The sequence below is a fragment of the Rhopalosiphum padi genome, chromosome 2 (assembly GCF_020882245.1).
Source record: "Rhopalosiphum padi isolate XX-2018 chromosome 2, ASM2088224v1, whole genome shotgun sequence".
Lineage (NCBI taxonomy): Eukaryota > Metazoa > Arthropoda > Insecta > Hemiptera > Aphididae > Rhopalosiphum > Rhopalosiphum padi.
The window spans coordinates 43976748-43995347 of record NC_083598.1 but is presented as its reverse complement, the minus strand read 5'-3'; the positions used below and the strand labels follow the sequence as shown (position 1 = coordinate 43995347).

The 18600-nt window shown below is 26.8% G+C and overlaps 1 protein-coding gene across 1 annotated transcript; it reads right to left on the bottom strand.

Annotated features, from left to right (window-relative positions):
• Positions 1–3716: 3716 nt before the first annotated feature.
• LOC132921560 (bestrophin-1-like) lies at positions 3717–16899 on the bottom strand. Its single transcript, XM_060984637.1, has 10 exons — positions 16829–16899; positions 16444–16554; positions 16193–16364; positions 14275–14643; positions 9613–9738; positions 9449–9556; positions 6752–6964; positions 5789–5915; positions 4319–4461; positions 3717–4250 (listed from the first exon to the last, which is right to left on the bottom strand). Exons 1-10 carry the CDS (start codon positions 16897–16899, stop codon positions 4200–4202), a joined length of 1491 nt encoding a protein of 496 aa, XP_060840620.1. The 3' UTR covers positions 3717–4199.
• Between the last annotated feature and the right edge of the window lie 1701 nt (positions 16900–18600).

Genomic DNA, 18600 nt, shown 5'->3' with positions numbered 1-18600 from the left:
ATGCACATAAGTGCAAGATAAATAAACTTGTGGGTAAACGATACATGTAATTCGGACACACCTGTCTATGAGGTGGCATGCAATTTGGGCTTTTTTTTAGCATGCAATTCGGATGCAACCCAAAAACCCAACAGCCAGAACGATTAGGACTTCTATAAGAAGTACCTACTTAATAATATTTTTCCTTTGTGTTCTTCTGAAAGTACAAATTGTGAAATAACCAGCGGAGATGAAAATCCTATAAAATTTGATCCGGTAAGATCCCGATATAAAATAAATTCTAACACATTTTATAACATTGTCTTCTTATTAGTTGGCACAGAATAATGTGCAGGTATATATCTAATTTATTTTTGTCTTCTATATCAACCGATGAGGATCCTATTAATAATGAAAATATAAATAATGATGTTACTTTAGAGGACTGTTCTGTTTCATACTTTGCAGGACATTTCGGTTATAAATGTATGAAAAAAATAACTGTGAGTTGTGACCATTATCAAAATTAATTATTTGATACAATTTTAAACGATAAAAGCAATTGCATAGGTATGTATCTATTTAATACAAATTATACTTTAATTGAAAATGAAAGTGGACTTAAAATACCATCAAATAATTTAAATAATGTAGTAAATTCAATTTTAAATATTTTTTAAAATAATTATAATATAACTATTTGCATAAAAAAACAAATTTAAATTAATTGAGCGAGTAAAATATAATAATTGATTAAATATTGATGACTCATTGAAAAATTGCATAGAGCATAACATGTTTATAATTGAACAAGTTTTAATGTGCAAAATATTGAATAGAACAAAATTATTTTAAAGTAGTACCTATCTTAAAATTATTAGCAAAACTAAAATTAGAAATATTAAACATATATTTAAATAATTAATAATATATAGTACCTAATATTCAATTTTTATAGCTTATAAATTTTTTTCTGATTTGTACCTATTGACATAGAACAATATTTATTAGCAATATTAACTGTCCTTTTCAGGACCATATTAACAATAATTTTTAAAATTATTTACGTTGGTTACATTAACTATATCTTTTCAAAATCAATAAACATCACAATTTACAACTATTTTTGAAATTAAGCTTCAACATAAATTATTTAATATAATAAAGAAAATATTCTTATTCAATCTTTAATTTGTTTGTTCTTTAAGACTTTAAACCTAGTAAGTACTTTATTTCAAATTCAATTACCTATTTCATAAATTTTAGATTCTGAGTGAAGCGAAAAATACAAAAATTTGTTAAAATTACCTTATGTAGGTACATATTGTAACGTTGATCTGTCTTCACTCAGAATCGTTTTTCATCATATTATTATACAAAGATTTATTGCTGGCTTCTAGTTTAATACATCCAATATGGTACCTATACTTAATAACAAAACACGACTGTATTATTTTACTTTTATACATAATAATTTAATTAAGTATATTATTTATGTTGTTGCGTATTTAATCTTTTGTTAACTGGTACACAATAATATAATTTATTAATTTTTTTTTTAATTTTTAATTAATTCTATTATTTTAATTTTATAAAAAGTCACCGAGTATTAAAATAAAACTTTGCAATAAAATTGTATTCTATCATCTATTTATTGTTAAAATTTTGATAGGTACAACGTAATGTATAGCCTATACTATCAATTAGCTTATTTTATTTATACATATCATAAAAAGTGCGTTAAAAAATGTATAATATAACCTATATGTGTATTTTTTTTTTACTATAGGTAGGTGTACTGTATATCATGCAATTTTGGGGTTTTTATAATTAGAAAAAAAAATTAATACAGTTTATGTAGATACTCGAATTAAAGTATTCGTGCAGAAACCTTTTCCCTAATTCCGTGACTGTAGATAGCTGCAGGTAACGAAAATAAAAAATGAAAAACTGTACGACTGAAAACTCAAAAAAAAAATAAAATAAAATAAATGTACAACTTTCATACCAATATTGCTTTTTTCTCTCTCAAAATCAGGATTTATAATAAGAACAATGTTATAAGTATAAATTGCAATATACTTAGGCTGCAGTGATGGTAGCCGGCGAATGTCACATAGTCGAATACACATACACTTTACGTCTATACATATATATATCCGAACTTAAACGGACGTACACTGAAGAACTGAAGAAGTATTGTCAAAATAATCTTACAACTTTTCGCGTAACGAATTTCCAACAACTTACAATCCATTATGCCACGGCTTGTTAAGACTTTCAAAAGTTCATACACACAACGATAATGTTTACGCATTATACGCGTAGTATAACACCGCACTATATATATATATATATATATAAATATATAATAATAATATTAGCGTATAATAATGATATGTTTTTGTATTTATATATATACTATATATATATACACAATACCATATACCATACATATATATAAGTTTAAATTAGCTAACGAACAATGAACATATACTTATATTATTATAACCGCGAACCTTTTGATACTTATATAATATGATGTAATATCTTTTTAGCGTCTTAAAACTTGTAGGTAGAAAACCAACAGCATCAATAATATAATTACAGATCTTATATATTATACGGCCAAAATCGAATGAGTTGTAGAAGTTTTGATAATAATTGTACACAGTAACCTATTCCAATGACTGTGGAGAACAGATAACTATATATAATATACAATGCTCGAATTGGGAAAAATTAAGTAGAGTAGCTCAATCCAACGGTTTAAAAACTGCGTTCCAAGTGTACAATTACTTAACACAGACCCGTGGGAAGTTGGGGGGAGTACACTAAAAAAAAAAAATAAATAAATAGTAGGGGAGCTCCGCCCCCCGCACCCCTCCCTCTCAATTTGAGCACTGTATACAGACTGATATATTATGATACGCATCATAATAATATGAATTATATGACTGTACGTGTAAAGGCGAAGGGGCATTATATACATATAGTCACACATAGGTATATTTGAATACTTGTATATCATATACATTTTATTATATTATGTCAGATTTACCAGGTTGAATGAAATATTATATAGGTAGGAGATACTCGTCTATGCGAATGTGCATACCAATATTTTTTATTTTCTTTCATTATTTTGGGTCAATCGGCTGCTACAGGACTATCCCGTCTCACAACCAATTTTCCAGCCATCTCTATTTATCGCCAAATCCTTCCAGTTTGCTCCGCCTCCTAAGTCTTTTACATTTATTTTTTATATACCTATAGGTATAAAAGTCCATAACAGTAGATAATAATAATATGTAGACTTGTAGCAGCTGTTAACAGCACGCGATTTTAGTGTTAATACTATACTAAGTTATACTTATGAACTACCTATTGGAATTTATATTTTCTATTAGACTTTAAATTTTAACGTTATTTCAAATTTGCCGCAAACATGAGTTTATCATAGTTTATATTAGAATTTAAATAATAATTAATAATACATAATATTAATTTAGTAATGCAGACAAAGTCATTTCACCAATATAAATCAAAATATCGATTTAGATTTAGACTCAGTTGGTTGTTATGGAGAATTCGAGACTCACTGTTAGATAGCTACAGAAAAGCGATGTAAGGAGTTTAGAATCGAAAAGATAGACTTCGCTTTGCGGAACTTCCAGAAAAGAGTTTCACAATAAATTATTATTTCGGCGTGGTCGCATCAGTTGCTACCTTTAATTCGCGTTGGTACGTTTTCAAGTTTTTTTTTTTGAAATTAAATGCAATTTATTATTTTATATGAATTATTTTACATATATTTTATAGTTTGTAAAATTATATGTTCGTATCGCATAATAGTTATGTGTAAGTGTAATAAGCTTTACACACACAATACACTATTTTATATGTCGTCAACATTTTTTTTATTAGGTAAATTATATTATTGTGTAAATAATAAAATTAAAAATCTGTTATCACTGTATCTTAAAGATACAAGCAGATAAATACATTAAAAAAATTAAAAAATTAATCTAATTAAATATAACCAGCTTGTAGTAGAAGCCAAGACTGCAGTCTGTGATATATTTTATTACGAAGAACCTGAGAAAATTTTCATCAGAGTTTATAAACATATTAAATATTACCTAATAATATAATAGATACAGAAATGGCTGTGTTCTGCGGTATAATATTATTATTATATCCATAATAATAAATAATAATTATATTTTATATTCCCGATCACTGTCATCACTACTACCACTGCAACTGCTCTGTAAACATAATTGGTTTTTTAGTTTATTTCAATATATGTTTATTAGAATAATATGTTTCAACCAACCGCTGAATATGCCTTAGACCTCAAGATATATTGAGTTTGAGTAGACGTGCTCGGTAATTGTTGTGAACGACTGTAATCCGTCAACGAAACTAATGATTCTCCAAAATCATTTACATGTTTTTCCCGGTTGATTTCTTCTATGTCTGATTTATTATGTGAAATTAAAACAAAAATAATTATAAGAGCGGCTTACTTATGGTCTCGGTAAAAAGGGGGGGGCCCACGTTAATTTAAATTAACTATAGTATTTACATAAAATTACGCCTAAAACTTAGCATTTTTTACAAATAGTAATTATTATTATTATTATTGTTGTTTATTTCTTTGAAAAAATAATAGGCTCACTGCAGGGTTGTCTGGGGGCCCACGAGTTTACAATTTACAATATTATAGTTATTATTTACAATTTACATCCATATTAATACAATTTACTTTATATAATGTTTTATAATTTTAGACTTATAATAAGAAGCAAACTAATTAAACATTTATAATAAAATATATTTATTTTTGAATACGGACATTATAAAATAAAAAAAGTGCAATATGCATAAGCAACTAGAAAAAAAGTATAAACTATTTAAAGTTTTATATTTTGTTCAATTTGCAACCAATAATAAGTTATTTTTTTTTAAAGAATTTTAAGAGATTAATTTGATTATTGTCTTGTATTTTAAGTATTGTAACTATGTTCAATCCTACTAGGCGTTATGTTATTTTTAGCCATATGAATTACTACTGATGCTCTATTGTAGTACAATTTTTTTATTGGCAGTACGTTTAATTCATTACATAGATATTTTGTGTAATATAAATGATTATTTTTTTAAATAATTTTTAATGTTTTATTTTGAATTATTCTCAATGGATTTAGTGTTGAATCGTAGACATCTGCCCAAATAGTAATACATACTTCAGTAAAGTATAGTATATTATTTAAGTAGGTATAAAAATAACAAGTTCTAATTAAATATATTTTTAAAATCGTATCAGTATGCACTATGCACGATGCACCAAATACATGTAATACACAGCAATAATTACTAACGTCTCCTAACAATTAAATCGATATTATAAAATATTATAATTTATGTATTGTGTATTGACGTATTGTATGTACACCGTCTTTAGTCTATACCTATTTATTTATAATTTATCATACAGCTATCACACACATAATTATATACCAGATGTCTATTTTAATTTTTGCCCCTTTTCGTAGTATTCGTTCGGATAAACTAATTAATAGGTATGGCATTTATTAATAATTATAGTATGGGCACACATAAAAAAGGGATCCAGGAAGAGTTATTACTTTATAAGGACACCACCTACGACGTTATATATCCTGGTGATCCTATAATTATACCATTCCAGGTCAGTACTTTGTGATTATTTTAGCGTCTCCTTTACTTAAAAATAAAAAAAGTGCGCCGTTTGAAGTATTAAAACTATGAACTCGCTACTCACCTGAAAAATGATTGTAATAATCATCACGGATGTAAGCGTTTTTATGATATTCCTTTGCCATCTTAGTCATCGTGTTGGATACTTCGGTTAAGATTTTTGGTTTATGTTCTGTCTCTTGTACATTAATCTATAAAATATGTATAACCATAATGTTTATAAATACGATTTAATTATCTTCTATTGAAGTACATTGTCTCGATACAAATAATGGTACTTTGTTGAAGATTGTAAACATTGGAAATCGTAAACTCAATAGTTACTCGCGTTGTAGTATAAAATGTTAACTTAATACACTTACCTTATACACTTAAATACAACACCAGAATCTCAGCGTTTATAGGGATACTTTACTTTATAATCTATAGAAATTATGTGTATTAATTATATTAAATTAAAGTACTAAATATTTTGAAAATAAATTGTTTAACGTCAAAAGTAGTGACTCATGAGTTATATAAAATTGTTTACGTCTAGACCTATATATACACAGAGGAAATTTGGTCAAGTTAAAGAAGTTGATTTGGATGATTATAGAATTCATTGAATTTCTTATTAACTTTATTAAGTATATGCACATCGTAAATGTTATTGGTTATACTATTGTTTTTATTCTAAATCTGAATTTCAGTGCCAGTTGTGGCTTTGTGGGTAATTATTATGTAATTATTAAAATTTGTATATTCGTACGAGTTGTTAACAATAATTATCCATGTTTTGGGCTTTTATTCGTGATTAAAAGAAAAATTAATATTCGCATAATAATACGTTTTTAAAATATATTTTAATTATTTTACAAACTGTAAGATCGTGTTATCACGGCTATCACTTAAGTACTGTTATATTTAAGTTCTAAATATTATGTATACGAAATATATTTTTAAATACATAAAACCTGGCTTTATTCTTATAATTTACAAATAGATGTATCATCAAAATATTATAAATTTATGATATAAACTTTACCATTGTCTTATCGTAGCTGATAACTATAGGTTTTTTTTCATTGTAATTTGTTCGTGCTACAATGGCCTGAGCCGACCCTAGAAACGGAGTTGTCTGAAGGTGTTTAGTTTCCTCTGTATACGGCAATTCCGATGGGAATATTTCGTTCCAATATTGATCTTTTATCATCTTCGGATACTCTTGATGCATTTCGTCTACAATTACATACGATACCTAAATGCATATAAGAATATTATGTTTTACAATTTGTTTAATTGTTTATATATATATAGTATCGAATAAAGTAGGTAGGTATGTGATTTTTTAAATTTATGAAAACTATCTACATGATTATAGCTTATACCATATTATATACTACGATGATGTAGGGGCCTATTATTTTAACAGAGCCCAACTTAGAAAATATCAGTCCCAGGCAATATAATGTTAGGCGCCTTTAATATTTGTTAAATGTAATTTAAGAAAGACAGCGAACATTAAAATAACATAATTGCATCAGTGAACAAAATTTTTATTCATAGAACATAAATTAATTTTTAATACTTGTAAGTATAATATATAAACATAATTATTGACTATCTATAGTTAGTCATATAGTAATGTGAGTATAAATGAAAAGCAATAATAATATCATAAAATTTCACATTGCTACTTTAATATTTAATCATCAACAGGGGCCGGGGCCCAAAATAATATCGAGGTCCAGGGCTGTAGCCCCTCTTAGCCTCCTCCTCACAAGTTGTGCTCTGTATTTTAAAGTGATTTTTTTTTTAAGGAATTGTCTTATAAAATTGTACAAACTAACACGTTTATTATAAAAAAAATAATTATGAAGTGTATAATATAGAGTGAACAAAGTCCATATAATTAATTATTTACAACTGAAATAATAGTTATTATGATATTGATGGATATACTTTAGATATTTTCAAACTAATATTATTAGTGAAAAAGTATAAAAGTGATAATTTATATTATTGAATAATAACAATTAATAAATAATAACCTTTATTATTATAAGTGAACTTTATTTTTAATTTTTTAAATAATTATCGATGTATGTTAAAAATATAGAACTCGTTGAATCAATATGAGTTATATGACTGAACTTTAATCCTTATTCTGATCAAATAAACTATTTTTTCTTTTAAGTTGTTTCGGAGTTTGATGTGATGAAAAATGACGGCACAGAGTTCGACTAAAACTTTTTTATTTATGTTACATAAATGACATTTTATAAATATTTTGAAACTGTGATTTTTGAAATATTAACTATATTTAGTATAAAAATATAAAAATAATACTAGCATAAGCATAATATAATGTCATTCATTTTTCCCATCAAAATTTATCTAGTGGCTGCACATTTTCTGATGATGATGTCGAAGTTGGTCGCACCGTTCTAAAAAACGTTAAATCTACTAGACCTGACGGTTTATCTGGTACTTTTTTGTTCAACGACAGGTTGACCGTATGCTATACTTTATGGTTGCTATATTTAGGTGTTCTGTGGATTTGAGTGTCTTTCCCAAAATTGAGCTATTAGTGTGGCGGAATATTCAACCATGGGTTAACAATATAATGATTGACGAACAATATGGCTTCAGACCTGGCTGCTTAACTGTGTCAAACTTAATTGCACTTAACAACTAGGTATATCCTCAAAGATTTCGATGAGCACTTTCAAGTTGATGTCATATTCACAGAATTTGCTAAAGCTTTTGTCAGAGTCGAACATAATATTCTCATGGATATTCTTTATAAGTCAGGATTTGGCAAGCTTATTCTTTCTTGGTTTAAATCGTACTTAACCGGCAGATTTCAATGGGTCAAAGTTTTTGGACACATATCCAATGCGATCGAAATTCCCTCGGGTTTTCCTCAAGGAGGACACCTGTCTGCTATTATTTTTTCACTATTTACTAATGGACTAAAAAAATGTAATTCCCTTCATCAAATTCCTCGTGTTCGTACATGACCTAAAATCTTTAGTTGTATAATAGTAGTCGATACTTTAATTACAAAATGAGCTTAACTCCATAGTATTGATTGATTTAATTTTATTGGATTGTAAATTCAATACTGATAAATGCCACACTACGTCATTCTCTAGTTATGTTATGTTAGATTCATTAAAAATAATAGGTATAATGAAAATTTACAATTTTAAGTTTAGATAATAATATGTTTAAGATAAATTCAATTTCTAAATTAATATAATTTTAAACAAAATAACGTCATACAACCACAATATATTTTAAATAATTTATGAGATATATAACTTTTTTTTATGCAAATCATTTAGTTATTATTACATTTTTTTAATAGCTGGGAGAAGCTATTCAACATTATATTTTGAGAGACGGCGTTCAGTTAAAATTGAGGTAGTTGATATTTCGTTTATATTTTCAATGGAATGGCGAGTTTTCATTTACACTTAGCAAAACTTGTGGCTATGAGTACGAATGAGTCATAAGATAGAGAGATACTTTAATGTTTTGAAGCACTCTATCTGTCCGAAAGTATATAAAAAATCATTGTACAGAGGTACATTTTAAATTTATTTTAGAATCTGAAAGTTTTATAATCTAAGTCCTAACCATAGTTTCTAAACCTCAATAATATTACACATATACCACTTACATTGAGTCCCTAATTTATAGCGATAAATACTTAATTATTGTACATTTTGTTTACCTGTAAGTTTCTATCAACGAGCCAATTCACATCAAAGTCGTCGTCGTCTTCGCCAAACGGGTTCACCAAAGTTTCCGCTACCATTAACCAGCCCATATAGAAGAAAAACTGAAAATGATATGTGTAATGTGTACAATGTTTTTGAATACCTAACACATACATACTTGCAAGAACGTGAATATTGGAACGACCAAATCAATTGGATGTGTCGGATACCCTTTGCGTGGATCCAAATACTGATTTCCCATTAATGAACCAATAAAGTAAACATACACGGCTAATGTCGTTACCTGTAAAATTAGATATACTAGTACTGTATTGCCTTTAGAGGTATATTAGTGTCAATCAGTTTAAAATTTAGGTAGAATCTTCAATTAATTTTTTTGGTAACCCAAAAGTTCAAAATTGATTTGCACTTTTATACCTTATTAGTATTTATAGTAGTAAGATAAACACATACAATTGTATTAAATTGTTCAATATAATATATTGTACCAGTTACACTATTATTAGTTTTAGTTTAACATTTGACGATCATTCATATATTTACTTCCTCATTATAATGTATTTTTCTGTCTTATAAACAACGGTGATCGACGTCAGTTGAATTGACTTAGGTTGCATACAATATATAGTGAATACAAATAATATTATTTTAAGCAATCGTGCATTTCTTGTTTGCCCCGTTAATTTGAACAACAGTATTACAATGTGTGTTTTAAATAAATCAATGTATCTACGTCCAAGTATAGTGTGTTCTCTGTTATCATACAGAATTACTGACTAAACACTGGACGAAATGTAGCTCTACAATATTATTACCAATATTAATTAAAACATGGAAAATGTACTTAGAAAAAAAATATCTAGATGGGATAATTTAAAAAATGTGCTATTAATTTATTTTTAAGTGCAAGTACTGTAATGATTCTGATTTTCTTAAAATAAACTTTATTATTTTTAAATGTAATTGCGTACAAATTGGTGGGGGGATACTACATTTTTTAAATAAAGCTTACATTTAAATAGAAAAATAAAATTGTGTAATTAATTCATTTACCTATTGATGTTTTAAATTTTTGTTTTAATAAATCATTTTATTAATTACAGCCATTAATCAAATTACATATTTCTATATAACTGTAAGTTGATAAAAATTTGTTTAATATTTTATTGAATTGAGGTACCTTTAATCAAAAGAAAAAGGTTCAGGGAATATCACATAGCCAACTCGACTCGGTCCAAGGATAAAATGTATTGACTCTGACTTACGTACTACAGACTAATTAAACTATAATAGAATATAATTTTATAATAACAAAACAAATCTTTCCAATAATTCAAGCTTTATAATTAAAAAAAAACCAACAATTTTATCGCAAACTTGAGAATTATCGCAAAGAGGCCTATTTAGGTAAACCATATCTTCCTCTGACAAACATTCTCATAGATTTATTTCTCGTCACCTATGTTATTGTAGAATATTTACACAAATTCAATATGTTATAATGTTATTCGAGATTCAAAATTAAAACGGATTATACAGATACCCGTAGACAGTCATAATACATCAGGTAGATATTTTTAGAGACATAAATAGGTATACTACAATACATTTTAATTTAATATTATGTTCTATGTTCGATGGTGTAAAGTGTGTATACGATTAAAAATGTTTAACTAACAATTAGGTGTTTTAAAAAGTAAAAACGTTAATGTTTTTATAACGCCATGCATAATTACACGTATAAAACATAATCATGTATATAGCTCTGATTGTTCTATTATATGTACCTAAGTATAACTGTTTGTACCTACATGTGCTTATAAGGCGTGTTAAGTTTCCAGAGTCCCCAGAGGAAAACTGTAATTTTACATATGAAACTCAAATATATCGTATTGAACTGTATTATTACCAGCAAACACATAATACAATATTATATAGTAGAACAATAGCAAGCACAATACATAAAACATGACGGATCACGATGACATTAATATTATACAATACGGATAAACACATAACACATAAAAATATAAATTAGAATATTATGTGCAGTATAAGCGTGTACGCGGAGCAGTTTTATTCGTCAATTGATTGCGATCAGATAAATTTATCTAACACTATATTCAATTTATTTATGGATTAAAAAAACAAAACGAAATATCGCATTTCAATTTCAGTATAAAATTTATTTTAATGTTCTTTTGTGTACGAAATCTACTGCTTTATGTGGTACGTGTTTCATTTTGCAGTTTTATGGTAGAGTTATACGTAAACCGTAGCTCGTTGTTTTCAAAATTATATATCTACGCACGTCGCCGTCGCATACATTATTTACCGAATGTTGGTATAAAGTTTTAACACAAATATTTTCGATAAATTTTATTATTATTTTTTTTTTTTTATGGTTATATATAGTGTATAAAATTCCGATTCTTCGGATTCGATCAAACGACCTCTCTTACTGCTAACAACATATTTATTTAATTACCCTGTCGTCTCTTTTCAGCTGAAAATATAATTAATACAACAGTCAAAAGACAAAAGTGTTGCCATAGTGACGCTTTCCATCTTTGAAATGCAATCTAATACGAGAACGTTATACAATACGCCATACGGTATCAATAATAATGATTAGTACAAAACAAAAGCTAAATAAATTAAAAATCTGTAGGAAATTCCTAGGATTTCCTTATCCATCATATTAAATTTAGATCGTTTTTCTATTGGAATTTTACCGATCACCTGTACATTTTTAAAATTTTTTTTTATACGGGTATTTTGTATAAAATAATTGTACATTAGTTAGCTTATAGAGATATAGAGAGTAACTATGACGGTTACCTTATTGTTATCTACTATGTTATATACTATTATATAGATAGGTATTGAAAAAAGAAATTGCCGATAAATAATAATAAAAAAAACAATATTATCATGATTTCAACCTACTTAATTTCCATTTTATTTTATCAAACATATTTTCTTTTCGAGGAATATGATATTTTATTTAGGTATATACTTAGATGGTATTATGGAATGAATAAATAAGTCTATAATCCATATTTTTTTTTCTGGTGAAATATATATATTATGATGTTAATCTTAATACTATAGAGTTTGTATAATTTTTTTTTTTTTTTGATTGTATACTTCAACATAAAATCACCTACCTAATTTGTATACATTTTTCGCTGAACAGTGATACATTTTTTTTATATCTATTCAATATTAGTTATGACTTATTAAGTAGTTATTTTACTTAAATGGTTTCTTACAGTAGCATGGTCATCATTTATTATTAACAATAGTCGCTTCAACTTATTAATATTATTATCTATTTAAAATGTTTCGCTTTTAAAAAGTGTATTAGTTAATAAGTAATAAGTAGTTTGTAAATAACAAATTTATTTATTTATTTATCCGGGAAAAAATTTAAAGATAAATTAGATTTATTTTGTTTAATGTTATGCAATCGTGGTTGTATATAGCTAAAAGATGAAGAAGAGCCTGATTATATTTATATATTATATTAATTAACTTTACATTATAATTGTATATAAATTAACTGAAAAATAAACTTTTTCATAAAACGCAAATTAATACTTTGAAGTATAGATTGCATTTCGGTAGAAAATAAAATATAGGTATAAGGTTTAACGCTTTTGGTATTATTCCATTTTTGTTTTACTTTATGATGTCTGATAAGATAAATTATGTAGCCTGTAGGTATTCGTAAATTCATTTTAATTTAATAATACGATTTAAAATGGGTCGAGTAGATTATAGTGAGGTATCTACATTATAAGTAAAAAAGTAAAATCATAAAGTAAAAAAAAATATGAATTATTTTCGTCATATTATATTAAATGTTATTAAATGTTTGTATAAACGATTATACGTCCAATGTAAGATATCCACGAGCAGCCGTTAAAAAAACATTTTGAATCACATGTTTCAGAAAAAAAAACAATGAGAGTCACCTTAAACTCTGAAGTTAATATTCTTATAATAATATATAGTTATCTTAGCTAATTGTATAAATGAATTAAGTAGCCACGAATAATAATTTTAAATTACAATAAAATAGTTAAATTCGTTATTCTTTGATTAAAAAATATCTTATTTCGTCAACATTTGAACTTAAAATGTCTATAAAAAGACTAGTATTATTATTATATTATATATTTTTTAGATTTTTTGTTACTATGTGAAATACATCTGATAAACCATGTATTATAGCCTTAGCTATACATTTTAAACTATAAAATAATTTTCGAATTTTGGTGATATTGACAAATTTAAAAGCATAAAAACAATAGCGCTTCTTGAATCTTTAATTCTTTTAAAAAGCTATAATAATAAAAAAAAATGTATGAAAAACTTTGTATTTAATTTTAAAACTTTTTAATCGAGTTATAGAAAAATATATTTGATAATTTTAAATTTCTATAAAAAGCCCAAAAGGAATCAAATTATTTTGAATATTATATCAAATTATATCTAACTTTTTATTAATAATATTTTAAATATTTAGTGAAAATACTCTGTCGAAACATAATAGTTTTTTTTTTTCAAAAATTCCTGTTATTTTTGATATTGCTTTGAATAGTATAAACAATTTTTAATTTTTACTCCTTAAAGTACCAACTAGACTTGGGCTTGATTTTGAAATTGTAAAAAAAATGATATTTACTTAACACCGAATTACTTGACGAGGACTTGGTTTGGGTGGACTTTGGAGAGTGTTTGGAGTCTAAGATCCCTAAGTCCTAATATTAAGGTATTACACCTAGGTATTAATGTATTCTATTATTATTACTTGCGTGTAAACTAGTGGCACACTAATCCAATCGTAGCTTAGCAGGCTGCCACAGTTTGATTTTATCTTGTTTATCTCATCAACTAATGTTATTATTGAATGTTCATTTGTGATATATCCCTCGTTTTTGGCTTGTGACACGATTGTAGCGGCCCACACTAGTGGCATCCAATAATTCGGGTGACTAGTTTTGCTATTCATTGACTCGAGTAGTGCCTTTTCGTCTTCCATTAAGAAACCCGACTCCACCAAATGATTCATTGTCGGGAATCTCTTTTTTACGGTCGGACATATCATCGTCAACGTCATAAGTATAGACAGGTTGGCATATCTCATTATTGTCCTTCTTATTAGCCGAGAGCGATCGTTCTATTATTACATTATTATTTTCCTCAAATATCGAATAGAATATTATTATTATTATTTATTTATATTTACGTCGTGTATAAACTATATTATTATAAAGTAAAATTAAACAGTATTTTTATTTGTAGTTATTATTACAATTATGTATAGGTAATACGATTTAAAATATTATATTAGGTTATTTAAATGCTAAATAATATTGTTTTCAATAACAATAATATTTCAGAAAATATAGAAATATAAATACGCCAGAGATAAAAAGTATTTATAATTGTTTTAAAATCTATTTTACATTTAAAACATGAAGTGCTTTGTACCAGGTACTGCAGACATACCGTTAATAAATTTTATTTATTCAATTAGTGAATGTATATAAATTAAAAAATAAGATCTATATAATAATTATCTTGAAGATGAAAAATTCTTTTTTTTCCTACAAAAACTATATGAAATATAAAAACTGTAAGACGAGTCGTGACAAATAGTTGCACAAATACAAATTAGCAAGTTTTTTGTAATGCCGTATCCATTTAAAAATATTTATTCATAAATTCAAACAATGATAATTGCAGCTATCACATATGTATTATTTTTTAAATACCACTACAGGTTTACATTGAATACAAATTTCTTAGGAGTTTAATATATAAATTGTTTGATAAATTTATCATATATTCATATATTATACATTAAACATTTATTGCGGTATACGTATGTTGTCATCAGTGGCGTATATAGGGGGGGTAGTTAGGAGTTCAAACCCCTCCCGAAATGTATGGTTGGTACGGGCATTAATTATTTGATTGTATCATTAATTGGAATTTAAGAATGAACATTTTTTTAACCTCCCCCCCCCTACTGAAATTAATTTCTATATACGCCACTGGTTGTCATCGTCAGTGCATTGCGAGCGTTTAATCCTCGTTTACATAATATAATACAGTTCCATTATTTAATGACGTCACATGTCATACAAGTAATTAGAATTTTTGAAATATGTCATTTATAATAATTTAATGAAATAGTTTTTAATTTTATGCGGTGGTTATACAATATTCTACGTTTGAAAATAAAATAAGTTTTGACATTTTTAAATATATCAATTGAATCGTGTACTTTCAAACTATATGATTCTTATGATTTGAGTTTGATTAGAAGAAAAATTAGTATTGAGTTGATATATTTATTTTAAATTAAAAATTCAGAATGGTAAAATAAGTTTGTAATAATTAAAATTATGTTTTAATTACCATATTATGCTAAATAAATTGTAGTATAACCATCAATTAATCTAATATGTATAAAAAATCGTAATTATTTTTAACATAAAATTTAAGTTTTTAATCATAATAATATTTTAGAAATATCTCCGTATCTCAAAAAGCAGAGAATACATTTTTTCGGTGTGGCAAAATTTATTGTACGAGTACCTATGTTAGGTATAAAATGTATATATTTTTTCAATGTCTGCGGAAAATGTATTGTATTATTTTATATATCTACAGTAACATGATATACGCGCGGAGTGTAAGCTAATCAGGTAGATACATACTTGCCCAATGATTAACGTACTGACGTACAAAGCCAGCGAATCCGGATAAGGTATGCTTAAGTACTGATTCCACCATCGCCCAACGACAACTGCAACGTAAAATCCCAATACAAACGACACAGGTATTAGATTGGTGTACATCTGACAGTGCAGCGATATTTTTTCGAATAGACTAAATCAAGTTTTAAAAAAATGGAGGAGTTTGAGTTGATGTTATAACAATAAAATATAAACGAATTGCTGTTTCTTACTCTCTCTGCGATTTTGTTAGCACTATTCTGTATGTAAAACTTAACGAAAAATAACATATCGTGAACAATATCAGATTGGGCCACAGCAGTTTGTAAATGCTGCCTTTCCAACTGAAATGAAAGTATACTAGTACTGTACACAACATACAGTGTACAGGTGGCGGTAAAATGTATTTGTGATTAAATACATAATATAATAATTAATAATATGTATTATAGTTCAATAATTGAATAGATAACGATATTATATTCTGTTTAATGGGTAACAGTTATGTTATTTCCGATAAACTAAAATGCACGCACAAGTCCAGGTAAAAGAGTATCGTGACGATATTGAAGTTTACAAACTTCGTCGTAATACGCAGATAATACCAAACGAAATTACCGAAAAAGTAATTTCCAAAAACATCCCAGACCACGGCACGTGGCGACCTGGTCGGTGTACGTGATGGTCATTTTGCAAACATCCAAAATAAATTTGAAAAGTTTTTGAGACGAGACCTTTTCCCGAGTGTGTAGAAAAACAGTTTATGTATTTTTTGTTATTGTTTTGTATTTCACCGCGCGTAACCATGCTTAAACGTTTCCATTACAACAGTAACGTCCCGATGAATTAATTTTAGTAATTGTTTGGCGGAATCCTATCTGCTCAAATTAAACACCGGATCAAGGTAGTATTTTATACTACATCCTGGACTTGATTAAGGAACTGCTTTGTTTTAATACATTGATACGTAATGGCATTTGTTCTGTATATAATAGTGGAATTAAAAACGCCGACATCAAAATAGATGTATACTCCAAAGACATCGCAACACTAAGCGTAATAAATACAAATAAATGGGGAGAAATAGAAGAGTATCAATGAAAACGAATAACGCGGAAAATATCCATCTCAGGTCTGAGCTTTCATTGACGCACCAGGTGTTATAGTCAAGTATATTTTTGCTCTGCGATGATTATGGATTATGGCCGTATTATATATTATATTATAGTTTACGTTTACCTGTAACTTATTCACACGCATTTATTTATATATTCGTACAGTTTAAGCCGTACTGCTAATGAATATAATTTATTCATAAATATAATTATTATAATTATATTAAAATTGCTAATATTTAGAAAATGGAAGAAGTATAAGATGATAAAATATTAATTAGTAAGCAACAACAACAACAACAGTAATAATAATAATAATAATAATACAATTTTGTATATTTGGATGAAAGGTTGTTTTATATTACCCAGACAAGGTTTTGCATTAATTTGATGGCGTTTGTAGTCTCATCGGCAAAGTTTACACGCACTAATATGCTTATTCGGCGTATAGCTGATATAATTTTATATTTTTTATATATATTATGTATTATGTTAGGAAATTATAAAATAGCAAATATAATAATATAATTTTAAACATTTTATTTCTGACAGTCAAATATGTTAGCACTGTTATATTTTGTTGACATTTTTCAAATGACCTACCTATATTTTATTTAAATACTTTTTATACTGATTCATACCAATGTTAGATCTCATCGAGTATACACTATTATAATCATACTTTTTACATTTTTATAAAATTAAATCTCATCTTTTAATTTTATAGAAACTTGTACGTTAAGTAAACGCAAGGAATTACGGTTTATAAACGTTTGAGAAATACATTTTTGAATTTCTCAGTAAACTAAAGAACCAATCAGAATTCTACGAGTAAAAGTGAAAAAAAAAGGTTTATTTTATTAGAGGGGTAATTTTCTGTACAGAGTTAACCCTAGTAAGTGGTTCTAGAAAATTGAAGGAAAACAATAAGAAAGTAATATACTGTGTTAGAAAATAACATAATAAATCGATTTTTTGTCGAAATGAAATGGATCGAAGACACGGTTATCCAGGACGTTGTTATCTGATTATAATTTAATTACGTACAAATCTGTTTCCACTTACCACGGTTGTTTAAAACATTTTATGTGGTATTTAAAAACCATACGATTCTACTAGGTATAATATCTACTACAGGCATACAGTGTCGTTCAAAACATGTGTGTATTATCATAAACTGTAAACGTTAAATAAAATCGGAACATTCATCTCGTTTTTAGTGTATGATAGTAGATCATACGGATTCAATTGGTAGACGTACAACATAGTGCATAT